This window comes from Anabas testudineus, chromosome 3 (genome assembly GCF_900324465.2).
Source record: "Anabas testudineus chromosome 3, fAnaTes1.2, whole genome shotgun sequence".
In the NCBI taxonomy this organism is placed as follows: domain Eukaryota; kingdom Metazoa; phylum Chordata; class Actinopteri; order Anabantiformes; family Anabantidae; genus Anabas; species Anabas testudineus.
The window spans coordinates 2,454,385-2,481,984 of record NC_046612.1 but is presented as its reverse complement, the minus strand read 5'-3'; the positions used below and the strand labels follow the sequence as shown (position 1 = coordinate 2,481,984).

At 42.8% G+C, this 27,600-nt stretch overlaps 1 protein-coding gene across 1 annotated transcript in view; it reads right to left on the bottom strand.

Moving 5' to 3' along the window:
* map1aa (microtubule-associated protein 1Aa) overlaps positions 1-27,142 on the bottom strand; it is a 30,416-nt gene extending 3,274 nt beyond the window's left edge. Inside the window, exons 1-6 of the mRNA XM_026377490.2 lie at positions 26,992-27,142; positions 25,787-25,888; positions 8,249-8,331; positions 7,523-7,663; positions 535-7,396; positions 194-420 (exon numbers count right to left, since the gene is read on the bottom strand). Of these exons, the coding sequence (XP_026233275.1) occupies positions 194-420; positions 535-7,396; positions 7,523-7,663; positions 8,249-8,331; positions 25,787-25,888; positions 26,992-27,061 (7,485 nt within the window). The 5' untranslated portion in view covers positions 27,062-27,142. The remainder of the gene's footprint in view (positions 1-193; positions 421-534; positions 7,397-7,522; positions 7,664-8,248; positions 8,332-25,786; positions 25,889-26,991) is intronic.
* Between the last annotated feature and the right edge of the window lie 458 nt (positions 27,143-27,600).

Below are 27,600 nucleotides of genomic sequence, written 5' to 3'. Positions count from 1 at the left end.
TATCAGCATTATAACAGGAATCTTGTGTAACATAAAGTATGAATTTATTATTATTATTATTATTATCTGTGCACAAGATATGGAAAACACTTTGGTCATCATTTTAAATTTCAAAACACAAGAAAAATAAGTTTGATCATCTTAGAATACAAGTTAAGGTCAGTTTCATGCTAACTAGAGCTTTATATGTTACCTGAAGGTTCGATCCCCACTGAGCTTTTCCATCCAACAGCGCATCAAGCACTGCTCGGCCAGGCTCACCACTTGCCGCATCATTTCCGCTCACCACATAATATGCTGAGCGAATGCGTTTGAAAAACTCCTGGTCCACATTCTTGGCACTGCAGTGATTAGGAATGTAGGCCAAGTCCACATAAATAGGAAAGCCGGGAGCAGCTGCAGAGCCAGACTTCTGAGAACCTGGGTCAAAAAACAAAATCTAAATGTCAAAAACGTACCTTAAAAATTTTTATTTTATTAAATATCGATGTATGAAAAGATTTCAAGACCCTCTTTTTAGTGAATTGTGGTCACCTGAACTGCTCTTGACACCGTTAGTCAGGCCCTTGCCAGGGTTGTAGCTCGACCTAGAGAGGTCATTGTCTTTGGAGCCTTGTCCATCTGACAGGCGAGACATACGTGAGCTCTTGTCTGCCTCCTTCTTCTTTAGCAAGGCACTGCGAGGAGATGGTGTCTGTTTCACAGGCATAGGAGACTTCTTGCGCCTAGCTGGGGATGCTGATTTGGTTTTCCCAGAGGCCTTCTTCAAGGTCTTTGTTTTGGACTCCTTCTTAACTGAGCCATTATCCAAAGAGTCAGGATCCACCATGCAAACATCTGGGCGTGGGGGGTGAGGGTAGGGGTCCTTGAGTGGAGCAGGACATGGGTCATGGCTTTTTCTGGAGGAGTGATGGCTGCCTCCTCCTGGGACAGAAAATTTATCAACAGGCATGTAGTCTGCATCCTCATCTGAGTCCATGTTGCATTCCCCAGTAACCGAGGGGTATTCTTCAGTCCCTGGAGGCACGTCAGAATCTGACTGAGAGCCTAGAGACTCGCTGACGGAGGTGGGTGGCGTGTCCTCTGTGGCCAGGCCCAGCCCTGCTGACATGCCACCAGTTTGATGCAGAGAGCTGCTGTCTCTGCTGTGAAGCTGATGATGGGGCTGTTTGTGAGCCCTTCTCTTCACTGATAGATCCTGGTCGTCACCTTCCTGCGATTGGTCACTTTTGCATCCTTGCTCTTCGTCGTCCTCATCGCTGGAAAAGTGCCGCATACAGGGGTTGATGAAGGATGGTGAGAGGTCCTCTTTGCGCTGCCTGTACTCTGAGGAGGAATATCCAGGAGAGGTACGACTGGTATATGAAGATGTAGCTCCCATTGGTGCGTCACCATCAAGATCCTGATCGCTGTCGTCATCGTCATCCTGCTCTCCTCGGCTACACTCCTCAGCGTAGAATGGCGAGCGGAACGGTTGTTCGGTGGAAGAGAGAGAAAGTGGGCGGGCAGGATGCTCTGGCTCTATCTCACACTCCTCTTCAAATTCATCATCATGGCGGTAATGGGGAGGGGAATCTCCGGGCACCATGCCCATTTGGGACTTTGGCATCTCCCACTTATAGGAGCTCCTGTAACCTGCTGCTCCCTCTCTGGGCTCCACCTTGGCTAGGCCTGAGGCTGCACCGCTGGGTGGTGCTCCAGCAAGGATGGTGGAGCTAGTGCTGACCTCTGTGGGGCCGTTGGCTGTATCTGGTTTGCTGGCCTGGAGAGGTGAGGGCATGTAGGAGCCAAGGACATCAGGGAGTGCACCACCTGTCTTTTCAATGGCAGCTGGAGCAACAGGCTTGTCAGAAAACGAGAGGCTACCAGCCGGGCCGGTAGAAGGAGACCTGCGAATCTCACGCATGTAAGCCTCCTCATCCTCTTCTTCACTGCTGTCAGTCTCTTCAAAGTAATGTTTACCTTCTATGTCTGGGCGTGGTGAAGAAGTGACACCAAACAAGGCAGCACTGGCTGCCTCTTTGTCTTTGGAGAGCTCTGCAGTTTGAGAGAATGGTCCTGTGGCCCCAAACCCAACAACTGAGTCTAGCTGGGACCCTTCAGACCATTTAGGCTTATAGAAACAATCAGACTGAGGGCCTTTGTCTGTAACACCAGCTAATGAAGACATATGCTCCTTCTTGTCTTCAGCAAATGCAGTGGATGAAAGTGAAGGGAAGGACTTGACCTCTTCAAATGGGCTGAGGGGTGAGAAGCGGGCTATATTAGAAGTGGACTCAGCTGTAGTTGTGGAGGTGATTTGTTTTTCTGACACTTCCAGGTAGTCGTCTTTGGTCCCAGCATATGCAGAGAAGGGAGAATCCATGGCCAGTGAGTGTTCATCTTTAAAGGAGGAGTACTCAAAGAGGGGCTCAGCAGAGGCAGGAGTCTCCAGCTCCTCTCCAAACTGACGGCTGGTGGAGAGGGAGCCCGAGGTGGAGGAGGAGTAGCTATAGGCTGAAGAGGAGGAGTACCCAGGGCCAGCAGTTGTTGTGTACTGAAAGCTTGTGTCCAGTGATCTCTTACTCAGAAGATCTGGTGTCTTCTGTTTCTCAAAATCAGGATCAGCTCTGTCATTCTGATAATAACTGTCATCTGTTGATTTTAAAGTGAAATCCTCTTTTCCTTTGTCTCTGGTCTCACTTGATAAAAATGAGTCTTTCTCACCACTTTCGTACGAGTATTCGAACCCTGAGGAGTGGCCAGAGAACCCTGTAGCCCCCAACTCCATTGGCTTTCCACTAAAGGAGGACTCAGCCTTTGCTTCATCTTCAGCCTTTGTGAGTGAGCTTTCTTTCGCACTTGGTTTCCCCTGACTATTATAGCCATATCCAGCCATGGAAACCATAAATTCAGGCCTATCTGAGCCAAACATTTCACTGAATGGACTTTTTACTTCCTTCTCAGACCTCTCTTTGGCTCCTTTCTCTATATCTGAATCAACAGCACCTTCGTCATCATCCACCTCATCCTCGTCGTCCTCTTCATCATCATCCTCATCCACTACTTCGTCATCATCGTAGTCCTCCTCATCCTTTGCTGTTAGTTTTCGCATATCAACCTCCAAACATGCTCCTTTCTCACTGAAGCTTGTGGCAGCAGGTTTGTCTACATCAAAAGCTGTCGTAGAAGAGCATGACTGGGGTTTTACGCTTTCAGTCTGGCCTTTAAGGGAGAAGGAGTCTTTTTCTGATAAAGAAACAGACGAGGCTTCAGGTCTATCAGTCACTGGAGGGAATGCCTCCTCTTTCTGAATTGGAGATATAGCAGAAGTGTCCTTTGAATCAAGCCATGATGACTCTTTTCCAAACGAGACACTAAATCCCTCCTTTTGTGTCATTTTATCTGTGGCTGACTCTGGGGAAGAGGGTTTGTGTTTCTGCAAATCCACTTCACCCTTTGCAATGTCCTTCTCTGTCTTATCTAAAGAGTCCTGATGATATGAATCAGAGTCCACTGAGCTTGTTTTACTGTCATAAATATCACCGTAAGAGAATGTTTTGCCATGCACGTAGGGTGTGTCTTGTCTTATATACAAGGCCTTTTCTTTGCCCTCCTTCTGTGGAAAGTCATAGAGACTGAAATGAACACTCTTCTCCGGCTCTTTAAAAGCAACATCTGTTTTCTCCGGGCTGTCATTTTTAAAGTCTACCTTCCTTTGGTCAGTAGATAAAGGTTGAGACGCCACACCACATGGGAAATCATCTTTTTCATCTTCATCTTCATCTTCATCTTCATCTTCATCTGAGTACATCACCTGAGGTTTTGGTTTCTCCTCTGTACTAAAAGACACCTTATCCAAACCCTTGATGTCTGTTTCTGTCTTTGCAGGTTTTGCATCAAAGGTGTAGTCGTCATCCAAAAAGCAGCCCTCTTTTGCCTCCATAAGCTTGGCCTTAACAGTAGGCTGTAGGTCCTTTTTGGTGTAATAGTCGTCTTCATTGTCTTCACCAGATTCTTCAGATGCTTCAAATTCTGCCTTCTCACCTGGCACACCTATGAAGGAGGTAGTGTCTGAAATGGTGACTGATTTCTCTGTTTTCTGGGTGTCAGCTTTAACATCGGTCACTGCCTCATCTCTGTCTTCTGTCTTAAAGTGTTTCTCTTCTGTCGGAGAATAGCCACTGCTAGTAGGCACAGACTGTGTGGGTGAGGCCAGTCTCATGGTGCTGTCATCTGGACTAAGGCACCTTTCCTCGCTTTCTTGCCTGGAGTGGGACTCTAACCCAGGGGAGAAAGATGGAGGGGGTGAAACAGACTTTATTTCAGCACTGGTCTTGAATCCCTCTGTGCTAAAGAGAGAGTGGTCGTCTTTGACAGCCTGTGTGGGAGAAAGTGGAGGAAGAGAAAAAGTGGCAGAGGGAGATTTGGCTTTCTCCTGGAGCATCATGGAGGCGGCATGTTCGTAGCCTTCTTGGAGTTTACCCAGAGGGATGTCAACGTTTGGTGTCTGATCTTCATCCTCATCTTCATCGTCGTCTTCTTCATGAACCAATTTAATCTTTGCATCCCCCTCCATCTCTGGAATATTTGGTTGGAATTCATCAGAAGAAGGAGACTTGAAACACTTGTCATCCTCTAGAGAAGAGGTGGGGGAGATGGTTCCTGCTGAGTGGAGATAGTCCTTTCCATGTGTGGCCTCTGCACGTGAAGGAATACTGTTGATGGTGTCCAGCATGAGAGAGCTCCTCGCAGCGTCCTCAGTCTGGGGTGCTGTCACTGAGGCTATTGACTGGTCCTCAGCTACAGATGTGGCAAACGAAGACAGTTTGTCATATTCTGTGATGGATGTTGCTGAGGAAATGTGTTCTTCTTCTGCAAGAGGAGCAGCAATGATGGCAGGGTAAGGTGCAAGCTCAGGCTCATGACTTCCTGTGAATGCTTTGGGTTTGATTTCTGGGATATCGGACACAGTGGAGCTCTTCATCTCTTTTATACCATGCATGGAGTCAAAGGTGCCAGGGACATCGGGAACAGAGATGTCATAAGATCCCACATCATAGCGCAGCTGTGGGATCCTATCCTCTGTTTCCTCGTGGATCTCTTCATCTGAGATGGTCTGTTCCGTCTCAGAGTAACCAGGAATCATCTCATCTTGGATGAATGAGAACTGCTCCGAGGCAGATGGTGCTGCTGCCTGTTCAGACAGAGCTGCGTTTGGTGAAGGCTTTTGCTCAGATGGCTTGGTCTCCCACTCTTTTCCCATTTTCTCCCTTTTTGCGTCTTCCGTTTTATATTTCAAGACTTCGTCATCTTCTGTTCCTTCAAGTTCAGCCTTTTCAATTACATCACCCTCCTCCTCTGAGCTGTCACTCTTCTTTGATCTGTCTTTTATGTCGTCCTTTTTGTCATACTTCTCCATTTTCTCCTCTTCATACTTCTTGTCAAAGCTTATATCCTTCTTTATAGGGGCCGCAATCTGTTCCGTTGTGCCCTTGTCTTTGTAGTCATCTTCCAGTTTTACAGGGGATTTAGGTGAAGCAGATTTTATCTCAGTGACTGCAGATGTGACTGTAGAAACACTAATGTCTGTGTGCACTGAATGTCCAGACATCACATCATTCTGAATGGGCTCTGTCTTCATTCTCGACAGCTCTTCCTGTTTTAAAGCCTCAAAGTCCTCAGTGAGGTCCTCCGGGGAGGACACAATGGACCTGTCAGCCAAAGCTGCTGCAGCCACTTCTTCAGGGACATTATTTGGGACTGGCTTTTTCTCATTTGCTTCCTCTTTAACAGCTTTATTTTTGTCTGTCTTGGGCTTCGCTTGAGACTTGGCCTTGTGCAGAGTTTTTCTCACTTCTGGAGTGAGGGGCTTCAGGTCTGGTTTAGTGATTTTTCTCAGCTCTGGTTTAGTTGAGTCCTTCTTTTTGTTCTCCTTGGCTTTGCTATCTTTTTTCTCTTCTTTTCTTATATTTTCATCTTTCTTTGCTTCATGTTTCTCTTTTTTAATTTCTTTCTTTTCTTTGTCTTTCTTTTCATCCATCTTGGAAACTTTCTCTTGCTTGGCAGTTTTGTCCTTGGATATTTTCTTCTTCTTTCCTGCCACGGGGGCCACCTCACTATTCTTCTGCTGCTTGGTGGCTTTTAGACTTTCACTTTTTACTTTTTTCTCTTCTTTCTTTTCTACTTTATTCTCTTTAGGGGTTTCGCTCTTTGACTCTTCCTCCTGCCCACTGACTTCTTTCTTTGGCGTTTTAGAGTGTGGTTTAGGTGAAGATTTGAGACTTTCCTTGCTGTCAGTTCTCGATCTAATTTTAGTCTGTTTGATGATTGGAGGTGGTGCGCCCGCTGATATGTCTTTTTGAGTAGCCACTGGGTATCGAAGGAAGTCAAGGTGTTTTAGTTTTTCCAGCCCTTCAAATATTTTATTCTGTGGTGCATTTCCCGGGAACAGCATCCTGACTATCTTTTCTGTTGGACGATGAGGAATCCAAACAATGAGAGCCGTAACTGAAGTCAAATATGGAACAGATATTTCTCCTTCTTTTCCATTCGGCATTGTAATTCCTGTCTTTGCTTTGCTGTTTCCTGCCCATTTCTGCATTAGGAACTGCATCTCTTTGCTTTCTTTTACCGGGTTTAAGACATACATGTCTAACTTTCCAACTCCAAGTTTGTGAAACAGTGTGATAGGTTCAATGGTGTTGCTGACTACCCTGTGAAGAGGCTCTGGTGTGATTCCAAGCTTGTGTAGGTACTGCAATGTAAGAGATGCCTCCTCGATGCTTCGCTTCACTTTCAGTGTGGACTCAGGCATCCGAAGCTTCTCTGGGACATTAAAAAACACAATTCCAAGCTCAGGAGAGATCAGGTTCTTCATCCAGTCACTGTTAGTACTAGAGCCATTTCCTTGGTTCTGTTCCTCCTCTTTCTCAGCAATCTTTCTCTGGAACAACCCATTGATGCCAGGTAGGTTGTCTGCTCCAATATGGGTGAGCAGGACAGAGTCGATCCTATCCAGGTGGCGAACCAGCTTCCAGAAGCAGGACTTCCGCTCAGACCCTCCATCCACCAGGATATTAAATCCGTTGACAGCAAACAGAGCAGAGTCTCCTCTGCCGCCGGGAAAGATGTAACAGCAGGGTTTGGACAGCTTCAGAAAGCCTCCAGAGGTTGGGGGTTCCAGGAGGTCAAAGGGTGATGGCACATCCACAGTCTCTGAGACATACTCGGTGAACTCTGTGACTCCGTCCATTTTGGGGAGGAAGGGTTCAGGGTTCAGGCAGTATTCTAGAAGGTTTTGGAGTGGCTGCTGCTCCTGGCTTTGGCCCAAGGAGCTCCAGCCCCCGTCTCCCTGGCAGGAAACAGTAAGCCTGGACGGCTGCTCGGAAGAGGCCCTGGACAGGACTTCAATCACCTGAGAACACAGCAACAGGGAAAGAAAAAATTCAGTCAGCCTAAAATAACTTTAAGCTTTATAACACAAGTTGTCCTCTACTCATACGCTGTAATAAAGTATTTGGAGACAGGGCTGTCAGCTTACTTGAGGGTTGGAGATGATGTCAGAGAAGTGCTGCCAGGTCAAGGCCCCACCTTGCAGTAGGATGTCACCTCCCTGCTCAGAACTCTGGCCGCTCAGTATCAGCAACTTATTTCCAGCACAGTCAGTGATCAAAGAGGAGATCTGAGTAGAGAGAATAACCACTATAACAACGGCTGATATTATCATACCAAATAATAATAATAAAAAAAATCCTTCAAAAGTCACTGACATCAAAACAAGAAAGTCGAGTGGTGCCGTACTCGAATAATGAAAAATTAGTTTTTATGAGTTTTTAATAAAGTAAAACATACTAAGTATGAGACCAAGGATTACACTTTTATTATGAAGAAATGGCTATCCACCAAAAATAAACCTAACAGTCTAAAATACTCCTAAGTTAAGAATGAAGGCTTAATGAAATGCACTGTAAAGTGTGATTAAATGCTTTTTAAAATCAGTATTTTTGCCTTTCACCATCAGGCAAAATCCCAAATTACATCTCACTAAAGCGTTGCTGTGTCACAATGTGAGGCTGAGTGATAAATGTTTAATCAAAGCAGTGATGATCAGTAGCAGGAGGAACACAGCCCTCCCACTGCAGCTTAATGTTACTGTAGTTCAGAAGTAAAACTCGCTTCAACCCAGTTTTAATACTTCTACTCCTCAGCATAGTTCAAATAAAAACAGAACTGTCCTACAGGAGTCCATCACTCAGGTGTGACTCACTTCTGAAGCAGCAGTTTCTTCCGATGGGTTCACCAACACCACTGTCTTAAGGACACCACTTTGATACTGGAGAATCCGCTGGCCTTCAGGAGACAGAGACAGAAGAAACAACGGATGAGGAATGAAAAGCAAAGCATCACTGAGTTATACAGATGAGTTCTTGCTTGTTGCTCCAACTACAACATGAACAACATAACAACATAAACACTAAAACAACACACAGCTTTATTATTCTGCTTGATTTAAAACATCTACATCCGCTGAATCAAATACTGTGCAGCCGGTGATTGAGCCCATGTGGATGCAATAATGAGCTGTGAAACTAAAGTAAATAATTAGGGCTGAGAGAAAGTGAATCAAGTCTAAACATTGATACTGGTAAAACATGAAATCCTATTAAACCCAGTAAACCCAGTAAACATTACAAACTACACTAAAGTCACAGCTAATTCAAGCAGATGTTTGTTCCAGATGTAATGACATTTCTTCCAGGTGTTTCTGAGATATAGCATTAATGAGAGTGGGACATACACAAGGTCACAGCGACCTTGACCTTTGATCTTTGCCCACCAAAAACGAATCAGTAACTGGATACTGATTTAAAGACCTCCCTTTAAGGCGTTCTTCACATTTCACGTTCACAAAAATGGTGACTGTGACGTCACTGTGACCTTGACCTTCAAAGCGAGTTAAAGTAGAAGAAAACTGGTTCCCAGTATGAAAATACTATGTAACCACCACCATTTACTATCAATATGAATAAATAGGCACTTGTGAACAGTATCATCCTACACATGGCTGTGCACAAGCTTCCTCAACCCTGCCCCATCGTCTGTTTTACTACCGTGCCAGCTCGTGTCTCCACTGGCAGTAGCTAAAACCCCAGATGGGATTAATCCTGCAAATACGCTCTTTTCATATACAATTGCAACAATGGTGCAAAAAAAATAAATAACTCTGTCAGTCACAAGCATCATTAGCCATTGGCTGTTGCTATGGGGACGCTGCTCTGGATGTTTCTGCTGGTAGACGAGTTACACTGACCCAGTCTTGGCTGAGGGAGACGCATTGCAGCATTTCTGCGAGAGGGAGGGAAGGCTTGTGCTGCATGAGAGTATGCACGCAGCATCACATAGTACAGGAGGGGCAGGCGACTGCCAAAGCAGCAGCGGTATAAGCAAGCGGGCGCTTCATTAGGGCAGTCTATATTTAGAATGATGAAAGATGCTCTTCGTCCACTGTAAAAAGGAGAAGGAGCTGTCAAAGTCACAGATACACGAGACACTGGCACCGTTTCATAAAGGTCTGTGAGACGAGTCAGAATCACGCAGACGGTTTGTGCAAAATAAGAGCCAACGTTGGTTCAGGAGCACGTTTGATGAGTTAAGATACTGTGACCCAGATTATACACTGTCCGTCCAAAGAAACAGTCGCCACCTGGATTTAACTAAACAAATAGATAAGAGCCTCCCATTGGATAATTACTGCATGAATGATTGTTATTTAACCCACTGATGCAGAGAGTAGCTTCTCATTTCTTAAACAACCATGACTGAAGACACATCCTGTTTCAGAAGAGTCAAATTATTGACGTGAATCAAGTAAAGAAAACATCTGAGGAGATGATAAAACTACTAAAACTGGGTATAAAACTGTAGAATATTTATTTATGGGATAGAAAAAGTATAAACCAGATTTCCAAGCATTTTCATTGTGTTTAAGTTGGAGAAGCTAACAAAAACATCAATGGCCATTACATTTATTATAAAAGTAATATTTGCTGTGAACTTTCCACCAGCCTTGTTTCAACGTTGGCTTCTGACTGCTGCATGTCAGGGAGGGCCTCACATCAACAGCCCACCTCGTTATCTCATCTCTTACGATAATCTGAGGACTGCTTTGGTGTCAGAGAAGGAGAAGAAGTGGACCATGCTGAAAAGGACAAGACGATGATTTCTACAACCAACAGACAACAGATATGAATGTTTCCTCTTTACTGTCCGACTGAATCATCTTCTAACTGTAGCTCTGGTCTTTAAATGGGGTTAAACTGGGGTTTAAGAAAACTAAACTAAAAACTGTGATCAGAAACCTTGATGCCACCTCTCAGTATCTGTTTAAATGGAGAACCAACTGAGTTTAACTGTTGAATCTAGTCACTGCTGACTATCACAGCATGTCATAAATACAATGGCCCCTTTGCTTCTCTGCGCTGTGACAAAATGCTGCCAATCCAACCAACTCATAGAAATGCTCTGCATATCTGAGAAGCCTGTTAACTGCCTCGCTCTTCTCATTCCCATTTCAAGTTATTTATGCATTAAAGGACAATCTCCTGTAAAGCCACTTGTGTGTCCACATTTTATCTCGACTGGTATCATGGAAACAAATGCTCGACTAATGGAGTCTGGGCCTGTCTGAATGTCACATGCTAATAATGAAGGATAACTGAAGGATGACGGACGCTGGTACAATTGTCCGTTCGTCCTGAAGGGCAAAGTGGCTGTAAATATTTGTGAGTTTATAGTATCTTAATAAACATTAAGATAAGGAAATATTCCTCATACGAATTTAGTTTTAAATTGTGGCAGATGAACACTCAGCAGGACAATTACAGTGTACGAATCAGCTTAATTATCTCTTGTAGTAAAACTTCCTATTGTTGCTAAATATTTTATGTCTGGATCTGTTGAGATCGTCATGGTTGATACAAACTATTATATTCTAGTGTTGTATTTCCTTCAATCCTAATTTCTGAATGAGTGTGATTCACGTCAGCTGACGCTGTCTCTATCTGAGATGATTTAATTTACAGTTCTGTGCATCACTTCGTGGAGTGTGAGACAGCAGTGAAATTATAATATTTCAGGGTCTTAAATTAGCATAGAAACACACAAACAATCCTTTAGCCTGTGTTTTATTTGTCGTGTTTCACTGAGCTTCACTAAACGAGCTGCGGCAGAAGAAAAGCTTCTCACTACACTTGAAACTGTGAGTGAGATGTCTAATAGTGAGTGGGTGTTTTGCAGGATTAAGAAATAAATGGAGAGCAGAGTGAGCCTACACACTCGTGCCTCTGGTGCATGATGGGAAACAGTTTGCAGCCTCTACTGTCCAACTCGTTTTCTGCCCACTTGTTGCCAAACGGCCACAGCTTCGGGTGCTTGAATGTCACCTGAGGCCAAGAGAGACATGAGCTGCGTATTAATGTTTATTTGTGAGAGTAGACCATGTCCCATATATGTCGCTCTGCGTGACTCCGCGTGGCTTCACACTCCTACTGCCCAACCGCAGTGGTTAAAAATAAAACAGGAAATGTTCCCTGTATGCTTCAGTGTTTCCACTGCTGTCTAAAAGATTCTGGACACATACAGCTACTAACTACAACACTAAAGCTCAGCACAACTCTCTGTCATCACGTATATTTCAGTTTATCCAGCAGAAGTTCTGAATCATTTATAAAAGCCAACGTAGTGTGAACATATTCAACCTACAGTAAGTGAACAGTCTGCAGCTGGCAGCAGCTTTTGCACCATGTTTAACTTACAAGCTGCAGATAAATGATACAGGCCCTTCATAACAACAGCATTGAGGTACCATTGTTATGACTGGTCAGAGTTATGATTCACTGCAGTGAAGCTGAATGTGAATATAATGAGCAGAGTTACTGGCACTGTTCAGCCGCTCTGTAATTATTACCTCATAAAAAGTCTAATTACCAGGCTGCTATCTTACAGCCTCCTTTCATTCTGTGTAACACGTTTTTCTTTGGTTAAAGTTAACTCAGCACAACATCACAATATTTTCAAGCAATGCAAACAGATTGGATTCACCAACAGAAGCACAGCTGATTGATTGGAGTATTGGTAAATCACTGAACTGGCCTTTAATCAATCAGCTCCCCGTCCATCAGACTGTGCAGCAGAAACGAAGCAGAATTTAAATGGCCGCCGTGCACAGAGCGAACACAGTAACTGTGGGAAATGAAACATTAAAATGAATCACGACTCCAAACACTCCAGTGTGCGTTTCCTTCGAGAGACGTAACTGTGACGTGCAGGTGATTTAAGCCCCTTTCACTGTCAGACCTATTAACACCGATGCAGTTTTCAGGTGAGCCGTGAGGGAAATAAACAAAAGGCTGAACGAGAGTCTGTGGTGCCGCAGCAGCCTTCTTCATATTAAAAGCTACGTCACTGTGAAGCTGCTGCAGCCAACGGGTTCACATTAAAGTCCTGTTTTCTGCTACAGGCCTCTGCAGTTATACAGTGAGATGACGGTACAGTAGATATAATATGTAATTCTATATACAGATGGTACTGGATAATGACTTCATGAAGGTTTAAGAATTTTCTAAACCTGTCATTACGTCACTTACTTTATGTACATACAGTAATTGTACAGGACGACCTCCTGACCTCAGATGAATAGTTTCAGTATTGTGACATTTTTTAATTATGTTTTTTATTTATTTTATTGGGCTTTAAGTGCTCTGAAAACCAAAAACAATTGAGAATCGATCGTCAGTGTCCTGTGAAACAGTCTCACTTGAGTATCGTGTGATTTGTGACTTTTATGATTTGACAACTGTTTCTTAAAAACAAAGACTGACTGGTTAGAAAGACGGAGGGGGAGGGATATATCTGCAGGCTCTTCAATAAGTTTGGGAGCATATTTCTACTAATAAATTATTCTAAAAAGTGACAAACTGCAGCTTTAAGGATCATAATGTGGCTCATTAAAGAAAGTAAAAGTAACCACAGATGACTCTGATGGACGGTTGAATATTTGTTTTCCCATTAATCACATGTGTTGTTTATTTGTATATAAAGTTCATTTTGAGATTTATTTATTTTCTTTTTGCAATTTATATCAATTCACTGTTGAATTTGTGCTTCAAGGTTACAGTAAATTGTTGTAGTGGAAGAAACATTGAACTAAAAGAAAAACAGAATGAAAGACGGTAGAATCCCAACTGATGAATGATGATCTTCACTTAAATCTTCCCCACTGTTTTAATTTAATTAGGATAATTCAGCTTTTAATTGGCGTGTCCTTATTTGCATTATATCATAATTAAGTTGCTCTTATTCTGGGGTCTTTTAAAAGAGAACCACATGAGCACAAACCGTCTATCCTGTGCTTTGTTAGAAAGGTGAGCTCAGGACATTGTAAAAGGATCCATCAGGAGGTGGTCTGTGTGAGATGAGGGTGTAATTACAGCTCACTGCATGAACAAGCACAAACTCAGCTACTTTCAGCGCTCATCCAGTGTTAATACAGCAAACATCCAAATGTCATTAATTCCTCACCCTGACCTTAAAACCTTGTCTCAACATGTCTCAGCTCGGCTCTATGAGATGAGCGTATTTCACTTCTTCCACTTTTCACCTGCTGAAGAAATAAATCTCACCTCAGGTAGACGTGACAGAGCGAGTTAGCAGCAACAGAAACCAATCTTCTCACTTACAGAAACAGCCATCAGTCACTCTTCAATCTCAGGGCTCGTTACAGATTACGTCATGTGATGTACATGCAGGATGTTTCTCATAATCCTGTAGGAGCATTTAAAGGTGTTGTTCTATATTTATGCTTTGTCAGGAAATCTGCACACACTGTTTCTTTTCCTACTAGTTCCTAGATTAATATTTAACACTAGCTCATAAAAATGTGTGTTATTCTTAAAAAAGGTGTTTCTAATGTTCCAAACACTGTGTTATGTAGTGATTGTTACTCAGACAGGGACTATTTTCAGCTGCGGATTACAGTTTGTGCGAGCAGGAGTCTGATTAAACTGCACTGTGCATGTTCGTGGTGATAAAGCAACATGTCGCTCACAGCAACACACACCACTGATGTGTCGACTGTCTTCTCACTGGCTTAGGGAGACGACACCGGCCTTGTGCTTTAAATGCTGCTGAGTCTTTTCCTGTAAAGTTGATCAGTATCACACCATTGGATTCTGGGCCACACCTCTAGTAAAGCAGGAACACGGGCCTCTCCCTGCGGCTGGGCATCTAGTCTATCCAGCTCCACCCTGCCTGGTCCTGCTGAGCTCAGCACTCTGCCCATGGATCCATGACTCCACTTCCCCACCCTGAGGCTTTATGGGGGTTCACAGAGCACCGAGAAGGAGCCTCTGTGGATGGATCTGTCTTGTAGGAGAATCCAACAGTACTAAAACCTGATCTAGTTCAGTCGGCTTCTGATGTTATGAAACAAGATCACTGAAAATGTGATTTTAGAGTCATTGTGAAAGATAAGACACCTGCTGTCGGGTAGAATTAATAAACCACTGGTCTGTTACCTGAATAATCTGGTTACGGTGGAGGTACAGCAGCTGCTTACATTCATTTTAATTATTTAAATTAACAGATAAGTTGTTTTATTGAGATTCATTTATTCAAAAATGCTGATGCACAGATTAATCTACAACAGAAAATCATCACTATCAGGTCATTTTTTAAGGAATAAAGACAAATTACAGCTTCTTAGAATTAGTTTTTCCTTTGTTTAGGGTTTTTGGACTGATGGCACTTTGAATTTACAAAGTATTGTTATTAATTGACTTAGTAAAAACTGAAATATGGTCAGTTAGTTATCAAAGAGAACTTCAACTTTACAACTGATGATTTATGTTTGTGGAACATGTTGACTTCTTTTTTTGGACTCATTCATCAATCAGGAAAACGGTTAATCAATAATAAATCAATCACGAGCTGCAGAACTAAATCTAAAGATGGAAATACATTTTTAAAAATGATTCTGGATGAAACAGTGAATCAGCCCTTTGGGGACTTGAAAACACAGGATTCATTCGATCTGTTGCTGTTGACCAGTGGCCTCTGATAAACGCTGCATTTCCATTATGTAAAATTCAATCTAACTCAATCACGTCGCTCATCTTGCGTGTTCAGGGTGAAAACATCTGTCTGTGTGTACTTTTCTATTTTTAGACATTTTTGTCTGACCTGTTGCATAAGTTTGGGGCTGTTCACACAGTGCAGTCTAATCCACATCCCTACGGCTTTCAAACGCTCGTCGTCACAGTCAGCGAGTCTCAGCTGTCGCCTTCAGGATAGAAGATGCTCTGCGTTTGTCCGCCTTAGAAATCAGGTCACCCAAATTTACTCGACTGAACTGAGGGCAGCTCGTGCACGAATACATGAGCTGAAACGGAGTTAAACCCTGAGTCAGAGAGGATGAAGAGCTTCAGACCTGCAACCTGCAGCATCACCTGCAACATAAGAGAATGAAACAGGGCCGGGAGCAGAGAGGCCTGTAGCTGCTGTGAGGTCACGTCATGCTGCTGTTTACCAACCTGAGGAGTGTTGATGATGTGTGAACACACACGGCACAGTTCATGAGTCTCTGATGGAGGATTCTCACTTTTTAAATATGTGGCCAAATAAAAATCAATCACATCATGGACTTTGTATTCCTCCACCAGCTTTAGAGATGTGGCTCTGAGTCTTTGAATGAGGCTTTAAAGCTTCATTTACCCCCTCACGTAGAGAAAATGTACGTTTGACGTTGTGCAGTTCCCGCCCTGTCAAACCCACTGCTCAGCATGTGAACCTGGACCCTACACACAGTCAAACAGCTTATTTACTCACTGTATTTGGATCCACGGCCTCTAAACCCTCACGCACAGTTACTGTCAGCACAGATTCCTCCGGACACTTGGAGCGACCGTCTCCACCGTGACGCTCCGGTTTAACGGCGCGCTGTTATGAAACGAGCGGCACCGGCCCAGTCCCCGTCCAGATCCCTGTCCGGGTCCAGAATAACATCACAGATGATTGAAATACAGGCTGTGGAGCAGCTCTCCGCCGCCTGCTCTGCAGGATGAGAACAGACTGTGTCTCACCGTCCGTCGGCGGTGAGGATGGAGCAGAGGGAGGGGCGGTGCTGATGCTGCTGATGCTGCTGCTGCTGAGCCGCTGATGTGGATGGAGGCAGCATCGGCCTGGTTCAGCTCAACACCTACACCCTGCTAGCTGGTGCCTCGTGCTGCATTCAGGAAGAGCTCGTAAACTCCCGTTTCCAGGGTTTTAACGCGAACCAGACGTTTTTCCACCAACCCGAGTCTGCTTCACCTGACGAAGCTGATAGGGTGGAGGAGGGTCGTATGATCAGCAGCGAGGACTTGAGGGACGATTTAGAAAGTCACAGGTGCCCTGAACACACCAATCACCACCCAGAAGAATGAGCAGAAAGCACCAAGAAGTGGAATCAGCAGCTTCATGTTGGATCAGAGGGATCAGTTTGAAACAGCTGGACAAACATCAGCCTGGTTCCATGTTAGTGTAAAGAAAGTTCTTCATCAAACAGCTGCTGGGTGGGACAGGAACTGAAATAGACCCTGGTCTCTGCCAACCTGACCCACTACACACCATGAATCACTATTTGACTAACAGAGAAAGAGACTGACGCAGCTTCAGTTCCTCTTAAAGTGAATCCAGACATTTTTTAAATCCCTTTGTCCTTTAAATAGACAGAACACACAGAAAATAATAGTTTGATACAGAAATAGTTCAGAACGGTCGGTGTAAAAAAGACTGAACAGCACTAAATATAATGCAGCTGTCATTTACTGTCTTCACCCACCAGCTGAGTTCAGATGAGAAAACTGCCTTAATTGTGTTTGTGTTCATTTAATTTTCTCGTCTTCGGATCGTTTTCTGTCTCCTGGTCTCTTGCCTCCTGTGTCCTTCAAGTCATTTTGTGTCTTGCTCTAGTTTTTTTTGGATCTTTGTGTTTTATCTTTGTGTTCATCTGTATTTATTTTGTATTTACTGTGTTTTTTTGTCTCTATGTAGTTATTTGCAGTTTGTGCATCCTCGCACTTGGTTTCTGTCACTTCGTCTTTCTGTCGTATCTTTCTGTCATATTTTGTATCTTTAAGGTCACATTATTTATTTTGTACTCAGTTTGTGCACTTTGCATATCTTTGTAGTCATCTTATGTGTCTTTATGGTTGTTTGGTGTCTTTTTTATAGTTAGTTTCATCCACATTTTGTATCTGTTGCCCTCTCTTTGTAGTCATTTTTAGGGAAACAATGCTTAGATAACCTCTTCGTGTTTTAAATGTCTGTGTAAAAACCCTGTTAGTGATCACGTCCACTCTGAAGCAGCCTGATGTAGCATCGTCTCAGATGACCGGCCGTGTCCTCTAAATGTCACACAGCTGTTAGCATACAGCTCATGTGCCCGGCCGCCGCGCCCTCTCTCTCCTCCTCTCCTCCATCAGCCACTCCTTACATCACTCTGTCACACATGCAGCAGCTGGTCAAGGTCACATGCTTCTCCAGCATTTGGAGACTAATGTTTCTGAGAAGCATTTCTGCCGTGACTGGTTGGTTTCAGCTTGACTGAATCTATTCTCAGTGTGGAGACGATTTTCTAAAAGGCAGCAGCACGACTCCGCACAGAGAGGGAGGAACTAAATGTTAAGCACAGCTAGTTACGAAAGTCAGTCTGAGATCAACTATCTTAACAGGTACTGAGAGGGTTTTTAAAGTTCATTGTTCCCAGATGATGGGCCCAGTCACCTTGGTAATCACACGTCATACTTAGCGCCACCCAGTGGTTCACATTTGTGGTTTTAAAAAGGATCTCTGCTAATGTGCTCCTTAGAATGATCTGAAATAACCTTGGTGATCACTATCATTCATAATCAGCTAAAGCCAAAACAGACACTCCAGCCTCAGCTCTGCTGTCAAGTGCTAATTAACAGAAATTACCATGCTGATGTGCTAAACATAACGTTTCTGCATTGTCATTTGAGGTCAAACACATTAGCATGTAACTCAAATCACTGCTGTGCAGAGCTGAGGAGCTGCTGAAGATGCACTGTGGAGGTTTCTGGTAACAAACAAAACATTTCTTTACATTTAGACTGTGTGGCCTAGAAAACATGTTAATTTAAATAACTAACTCTAGGTTAACTGTAATTTAACTTTACAGTGAAATCAGCAGTGTGCACAGTATAAACTACACAGGACACAAAACATGGTTAAGGCTAGTCTGCTGTAGAAAATCAGTTCCACTGTTCTATATTCTTATAGATTACAAATGACAGATTATTAATGAAAAGTGTCTGCAGACAAATAAGAAGACAAATATGTATTTATAACAATTCCCATTGTTTAGCTATTGTATGTAAATGAAGGTGGATAAAATAAAGGAAAAACCACAGTCGGTAATTTGTCTCCATAAATTAAACATCTTCTAAACAGAGCTCTCATCCAGTGGACTATGTACAGTAGATGTCATGTCCTCCATTAAAGAACATTACAAACGCCCTCACAGACATGGTGCAGTTCACTTTACAGATCTGACTCTAACATCTTTTAGTGCATGTGTGTGTGTGTGTGTGTGTGTGTGTGTGTGTGTGTGTGTGTGTGTGTTCACACACGTGTCGGTATGTGGGGGAGCGTTGCCAGGTGCACATGATAGAAACCAACGCAGGGGACCCTCCCTCTTGATGTACGGCCCAGACTGCAGCGAAGCCGAGGGACAGATCAATAACACCTACTGAATTATTAATCAGCACACGTTCATCTAAACCACACCCAGGACAAGCGCTGTTTACCAGCACATTTTTAAGGCGTGTCATGTTGATTACTGACCATGAAACAGAGACTGTGCGTCGTCCCTGCAGGTTACTTTGAAAACCCTATCCATCAATTCCTTCCTCACTGATATGACCTGTGCGTATCACTTTTCTCAGCATGTCTCTGTGACTTGCTGTATATTTGAGCCCTTCTCAGTTAGAAATCAATAAAGAAACAGAATACTGGCAGCAAAGCATGAGCAGAACTCATACCTGACCTAACCTTCTGTTGGTCCAGTGTCGTCACCAAAATCCCAAAGAGATTTTTAGAGTTCATCGGAGAGCAGTAAGTGAGTAGTAAGTGTAGAAAATGTAGTAAATGCAGATGTCACACACAACAACTGGAGTACTGCTGACACTGCAGTATTATACGACTGCCAACTCGTGATCTATCTTCCTCCATTACTCTGTGAATACTGTTTGCTCTGCCCTTTTTCCCTTTTATCTCCCTGCCAGCACGTCTGTCGTACAGTGTGTACGTGAGGAGAATATTATACATCTGTATCTGCTGCATGTGTGTATGTGTGATGGGTCTTTGATTATGCCGCTCTGCTCCCCTGACAGCTTCCTCACTGTAGCAGCCATCATTCATCGCTGCCTGTCAGGCTGAGCCTGCCGTTACACCCGTCACACTCTGTGAACACCCACCCACCCGGCCAGTGGTTGGTTTGTAGGGAGATGGGGTAGTGTGTCGCACGTGTTGTGAAACAGAAGCTACAGAGGAACGGGGACAATTTAGAGGCAAAAAAGATTTATGACGTGTCGACTGCTTTGTGATCATTGAATTTAACTTCAATTCTAATTCATCACTTTGTCTCGATGGATTACAGTGAAATTTGTTCTGGTTGACTGATTAATGTAGATGACTTCTAATCACTTTGGTGACCTCCTGACATTTCATCCAGCAGCTCCAGAAGGTCCTAATGTGTCTAATGATTAATTTTGGGTGAGATTTGTGGCGACTCTGAGCTCAGCCCGTGTAAGAGAACACAACCAGAGCAAAGTAAGAAAACATCTTCACCAGTTGAAAACACAGACAGTGGAATTACCAGCATTAAACAGTGGGTTTAATTAATTATATTTGTTCATTTTTGTTTGAACCAAGTGGCCTCTTGGCTACATTAAAGCTTCACTCTGCTAAAACTAATAACATTCAGCCTGAGCTGCACCTAGATCAGTGAATGTTGAATATATCCTCACAGAGCTGCATGGATGGAGACCTTTAATAGTGGAATCGAATATGGATGAGTAATAGTTAGCCTAGATTTTATAAAAGCAACCCAGTGCTCCTTTTGTTTAGTAACCTTCATCAGCTGGGGCTGGGCAACGTTAGATCAATAACGATCAATAAGATCAATGTTTGTCCAGCAGAGCACCACTGTGAGGTTCTGAATAGCTGGAGTTAGATGGATGTGAGTGTAGATGTTTGTCTGTTTGTGTGTCAGTCAGCAAACTGTGTTTCATATCATCTGTATCTATCACATGATGAACCATTGTCAGACTGTGATGTTCTGCATCTTTCTGCCTCATTGTAACTGTGTTTTTTTATGTTGTTTAGATGAAACATTTTATAAAAAACACCAGATCCCACTAAAAGGTGATGAACAGCTCTAATCAATGATCGCTCATCAATAACAGTGACCTGAGGGCAGATTCACTGACACAAGGATGAACTGGTGTTTGGAAAAATACCCAGATATACAGTGTGTTGTTCTGCACTATCTACAGACCTGTAAGGTAAAATCTGCTGAGCTTCACGTCCTGTTGCTGACTTCATCTCCCCTGATGCGACCACATTGTGTTTATGAGCTTTAAGTGTGCAGTGTTGCTCCACTGAGTCTTTATTAACTGCATCACAGAGGCCGTTACTGCCATCTTCCTGCTCCTCTTCCTCCTCTCCTGGGATGATGTTGTCAGACTGTATCTGAGCCTCATCAGTCAATCAGGAGACAGTCTAGTGTGAGCGGGCTGAGACACTAATGAACACACATTGATGGATGCACTGATTACCTGTGTGTTAAACTATGCCAATTTCGTCTTGACATAGCAGACCTAACACTAGGGTGTGTCAATCCTGCATGGCACCGCAGGGAGCCTGGGAGCATTGTTAAGCAGCTAAGAAGGGCTTTAAAGGTTCACCAAGAGGCCGCGATGTGAGGTGACTCACTTTTTGCCACTCGTAGTTTTACTCATGCTCACCCTTTTTTTAGCCAAATAGGCCAAACTGCTCTATTTGATAGTTGTTACCAGGAGTCTGCCTATTCCCTGTAGGATTCTTAATAAAACACGGGGGAATCCCAGTAATTCATTCATGCTTCCATGATGCAGAAAACTAATTTTGATTAAAAGACGTTGACCAGTAATTGAGTGGCCTTTTACTGCCTCACTGAATATTCTCATGAGATTTAGCTTCACGTCTTCGACCGACATCTCGGCTCTCAGACCATCTGTCCCTAGATTGTGTTACTTGTTGTGTTGTGTGTGTTTGTGTAAAGGCGCATTGTGTTTACATATACAGGCTAGCGAGGCCTTCAGGAAGGCTGTAAGACCCGGGGACAGTGGCTGTCCTTCAGCACATATGCCACCCATCAGGGAGGTCACTGCTATCTTGGCTGCTGGAGCTTTTCCATGTCAGCATCAGAAGGTTTGAGCTGAGAGGGAAAATGTTGTGTTAGACATTTAATTTCCAGTAAGACAATGTTTAACTCTGTTGAGATGTTAATGAAAAACAGCCTCATGGCTTAAAGAGCTTGAAGACGAAGTCTCCTTGAATGCAGTGGTATAGCCGATGACTTTCTGTCCTGCATCTGAATCTGTTGGTAGCATCTGCTATATCATCCAATCACGTGAGGAAAATTGGAAGTCAGGTCACCTGCTGATCTTTTCTCTGTTTACTTCCTATGCTGTAGCCAGTTGGTCTTGTTTGTTCATAAAAGCCTGTTTCCTGTCTGCTTAGTGTTATAGATTTTCCTTTGTGAGCTCTGTGTCTGAGTCCGTCAGCCATCATCTGCATATTAGTATTCAAGGCACAGACGAGGAGGAGCCACGGTATTACAGGCAGGCAGGCCAATCCTGCTAACACCTTGTGGCTGTGCTGTTAGAGATTTGTCTGAAAGGTAAATAGGAATCAGTAGAGAATTTCTAAACCTCTCTGGGCATGTCTCTCATGAAAAGAGCCACTGGACAAAGGCTCGAAAGGACTGACCTTCGATTGGAGGGTGCACCTTCCTCCCCACTGCCTGAGTCTGATCAATTTTCCAATGTGACCTTTGCTGCAGGCATGTAACACCGAACCCAGGTGTCTCATCCCACCTCGTCCTTCACCACCTGAACTATGAGCTCATACATTTCCTGTGGGATCCAGTCAGGCTCACTGCATGTGCAAAACTGAAACTGGTGTGGCATAAAAATACATTAAAGAACAAGAGGCTGAAATGTTTTAATGCAAACAACTTTATATTTGCCCCTCTGGCCACACAGCATCTCCACAGTTACTCCACTATCCTCACATTCAGTGCAGCGACTCCTCCTCCTCCTCCTCCTCGTAACACAATAATTGATTAATGTCTTGGTTCACTCATTCTTACTCACACCGCCGAGCCTGAGGTGAGAGTCAACCCAGAGCAAGTCTGGAAGCACAGCCTGAGGAAAGCAGCACAACAAATCCTAAATGTCTCTGTTGAAAACAACAGATTTCCCACAAAATGACTAAACCTGAAAAGAACAAAAGCAACACACACATCGTCCTGCTGCCCCAGATACTCACTACAGCACCAACTGTGCATTAATTAAATAACACATTACACATTCAGTCCCTTGTCTTTTTATTTATTTACCTTATTTTACCTATAGTAAGTTTAATATTTTACATTTTACATCAGCAGAGACCAAAAGAAGTCAGATAATATTGTTGGTTTCAGTGTTTCTATATCATTTGTCGACATTAGGATTATATAGAAGCCTTCTCTGACAGACTCCAGTGAAGGAGGTTAGCTGCTGCTGCTGCTGCTGCTGCTGCTGCTGCTGCCATTTCGGTCGGGGCTGTTTCTTGACGTAGCAGGTTTGAAGTCTGTGCCTCGGGCACTGTGGCATTTTGAATCTACTCACTTTGAAATTTTTTACAGGCTGAAAACTCGTAGCCTTGCTGTATGTGTGGCTCAGCGTTCTCTCTCCTTCTGTGAAACAACAGTTTATTTTCCTTTCACTCTCTGGTTCCTGTCTCTTTTCTCGCAGCTGTCAGTTAACAAAGCTCTTCTTGGATTTAGAGCCTTTCTGTTTGTACAGATAAAGACTGAATTAAAAATGTGTTCACTCTGGGGAAATTACTCCACTGTTTCCCTTCTTCAAATTCACTCACAGCTGAGAGCAGCCCTGTGAAACAGAGGTGTTACTGTACCAGCTCGTGACTCTCGTGTATCTGATCCACTGTAAACAATTAACTGCAATTCTGTATTTACCTGATTTTACTTAATCTATTAAAAGTTCAGTCAAATAAACGTGCACCTCACCCTGACCTGCCGTTCTTTTGCCTTCTGCTTCATATTTGTAAAAGTCTGTCCATTTATTCCACAGTGTGTGGACGTTCATAAACCACATGGTGAGCAGGAAATAGTTCAACATAATTCTTGAGATGATATGATAACAAAATAACATGAATTATTATGATATGATAAGAATAAGATGAGAAATACTGGACTGCAGATTGGATTCTGTAATGTGCGATAACACAGTTACACAATCTAAAACGGAAACTCATCATATTAAATTACAGAAATTGTAAAATCCGCACAGGTTGGTGTTTAGAGCCCCACTCTGTCGAGACTAATACTGCAAATTACTGAAATGCAATCCTCTAGCTGTGTGTGTGTGTGTGTGTGTGTGTGTGTGTGTGTGTGTGTGTGTGTGTGTGTGTGTGTATGTGTGTGTGTGCAGATGACACAGCAGTCTGCCTGTGATCCTGAGGGACATGCTGTGTTTGCTTTAGACTATTACACTCATCTCTAAATGTTCATGTGCTTCCAACTCTGTGTTTACTGCAGTGAGTTTCCAGATTGTAGCTGAATAACAGGAAAAATAACAAACTGCAAACTGGATATGTTGCTGTAGAACTCCATCAGTAAATCAGATTAAGACCAGATTTACCATCTAATGTGTTTCTGACTTTAGATATAGTGTTTTTCAAATGAAACACTGTCTCTCACTACGGTTACAGACATCCGCTGTAACTGTAACTGTAGTGATACAGTACTAGGTCTCATTCTTACTCGTGGGAAAGTCATTAGTTTTGCTTTTATTTGCCTGTAGACCTAAATATTGGCCTGATGATGGTGCTATAGGACACTTTAGAACATTCTGACTGTTTATCCTGTGTACCCTTAACGTGTGAACCAAATTTCTCTGTCTGTCATTTGTCTTGTATATAAAAAACATACTGTACTCGTTCCAGGAGTGGCAGGGTTAACTCTCTACACCAACAGGAGAGCGTCTCTACCTTTCATCATATCTGCTCAGACTGGAGCAGATGTGATGACTTCCGCCAGCCTTCTCTATCTTTCTGTTGTTTAGTGAAATCACCTCATCAGGAAGAAGAAAACTACAGCAGCATGAGAAGAGATGAGAACCACTTTGTTTTTATGCTGAGTGAGAAAAGACAAAACTAATCTTAAACTTTTATATCTCTTGGTTCAGCTGTTAGATATCTGAGCTTAGCATAAAGCCCGGAAACAGCTGAATCCAAAGGTAACAAAATATCAGAATATCATCAAATATCATGGCCGCTCTTTATTAATGAGTCATTTATCCTGTGTTCTGTCTTTTGTTGCTTCTCAGATGATGAAATAAATGTATGAATTTTATTTGGACTTTGGACTTTGTGTATATCTGCTTAGTAAATAAGGTACTCACTAGAATTATGGGATTATAATTACTGATTCATTCAGGTGTACACATTACAGTTGTTGCAGCTGGTTTATTGTATAAGTACCTGTATCTGGAAAGTAGTCAGTACCAACAGCTGTAAAATAAATCTAAGATATGTCCTCACAGTCATCCATTCGTTATCAGAACATCAACCACTTCAGTAACTTAACCATAGTGTTTAACACTCACCTGGAAACCAGAACGATTCAGTCCAAACCCATCCACAGCCCAAACAGCTGAGATCACACAACCATTACATGGTTGTTTTGATGCTTATATATTACAAACAAACATACAGTACTGATGTCAACCAGTCTTTACATAACACCACCAGCCTGAGAACTGTGTGGGCGGATAGATGTGCATCGAGATCGAACTGCTTTTTAAAATATCTTTGCTCAGTGAACACTCAGTTCCATTTATTCAGCCAATGCATCCTCTCTTCTAAGCTGCTCCTGTGACCCCACTAAGCTACAGCAAATGCTCCATGCGCTTTGGTTATTATAAATGCATGTGACAGTGTGAAAGTGTCTTCTTTGTAAATGCAGAACAGCGACCCAGACAGCAGACACATTCACAGCAGCAACATCGCAGCCAGATCCACATTAACACTGGCTCCATTCACCACCATCACCAGGCCTCAGGGATCTTAGACTCCCCCCAGCAGATACTGTTTACTGCCCCATTTGATACTCATTGATTCCCACTCTGACATGCAGTCTGCATATGAGAGCCTGATCGATATGGGCTGTATCATCTCCAGCTCCCAAATGCATATGTGGAGAAAAATGGACAAAGAGATGCAGAAGAAAAAGCACAGACTGTCAGACGCACACTGAATCTGATCTGTAGCCGTAGCTGCAGAGTGGCTGGAAGGTAACAAGACTCTGATATCATCACAACTCGGAGCCGTCAATTACTGTGTCCAAACAACAGGAAGTCCCACAAAAAACAACTCGTCTAACAACAACAGCTGTCAAATCTGACAAACCCGGACTGACCTTTGAACTGCTCTGAAAACTGAGCAGTGTGTCTGGTCTCAAACAGCTGCAGCTCTTTGTTCAGGTCACAAACAGTCAGATCCACATTCCAGGAGCACAAACCTGTAAAAACAAAACGAACAAGAACAACGTTCATCAAACACTGCGTGTGACTTATGTTTTAACATTTACCACAGTGTCTCTGTCTTCAGAGTTACATGAACTGAAAAGTATTATCATCTGTGTTCTTCCATATTACACTGACGTATCCTCTGTCATTGTTTAGGAATATTATTTTACTTTTTCCTATAAAATCTGATGTTAATACTGTTTTGTCCTGGTAAACAGCAACAGCATAAGAACTGGAATCACACTTGATTCTAGCTGTTTGTGGTATTTTATGTTTTCATGATGGTGATAATGGGGGTAGAAAGAAATTGCATTTACACAGGTAAACTTCTGACACAGGTTTCTATTCAGATTGTTACCTGTCAAAGATGTAAAATATGATGCAGTATTACACTAGTAAGTATTGTAGTATTGTTTAAAGCATTTAGAATTTTACTTATTACAGTTTTTAATCAGTAATAATAATAAACAGAATAGTGTAGTATTTCTAGAAGGAACAATCAATACTATTTGCACTTTAATTTAAATGTATATGAATCTTTAAGGTTTAGTAGACAACCAAGAGGAAGCTGAAGACCATATGAGACTTTCAGGGATTCTATCTGCCGCATTTTATAAATATTAAATGAGTGACTGAGCAGTTTTGTGAACCAACCTTATCTAAAGGGAGTACAGACAGTTGTTTATTTTCATTTAACCTTTATTTAACCAAATAAAAAATCCTGCTCTTTATAAAGAGGACATGACCAAGACATCACAGTTTCTAACAAGACAAACACGAAACACACAATTAAATTACAACAATGTGTAAAAGCTTGATAGTTTACAATAAGCCAAACAGAGCACATTATGAAATAGGTGTCAGTGACAGAACAGTGAAAACATGTTCAGACTTTAGACAGACTGCAAATATGCAGTACAATATAGTAATTACTTACCCCAAAGCTTAGACATAGTTTTTAGTTGAATCTAAACTCAACAAATGATCAGTTCAGTGACATGTTTTCAGCTGCTGTGAGTGTTTTTAAGCTCAGACCACTTTTGTTAGTGTTTCCATGCAGGCTGAGCTTCCAACCACTCCTCTGTTGGTGACTTACCTTGTGTGATCTGTTTCTTGGCGAGGTCGAGGTGATGACTGGTGGAAATCTCTCCGATCACTATCAGCATGCGATAATGTCTGTGCTGGAACGCAGCTCCATCCTGGTGCTGTCCATGGTGCTGAACAGACTCCTCTGGCTCTGCTCGCACCACTGAGGCTGCTGCTGCAATGGGGATTTCCATGGTAACAGTGCCACTAATGGATGCTGAGCCCTTTTCCATCTCCATGACAACTGCATCCAGAGTAGGCACCATGACGATGCAGGATGAAGTGGGAGGAGCGGTGGGTGTGGCTCCATGGATTGTAAACGTTTGATTGGAGGCAGGTTATGTGACTATTTGATGTCACAGTATCTTATTGGACGAAAGGAAAAGAGGGATATGAAAATTGATGTTGATTATATTTCCTATTTGACACTGGAAAACTGACTGATAGTGAAGGTGATGATAATGAAGTGAAGATATAACTATACAAACTGTAAAACTGAAAATCGATTCCCCACTTTTTAAAAATTATAGATACAAAATGAACATCCACAATCTAATGCTTGAAAACATCCACATGATTAGTCAGCAGTCACAGCAAGGAACTGCCTTTCAGACTTATT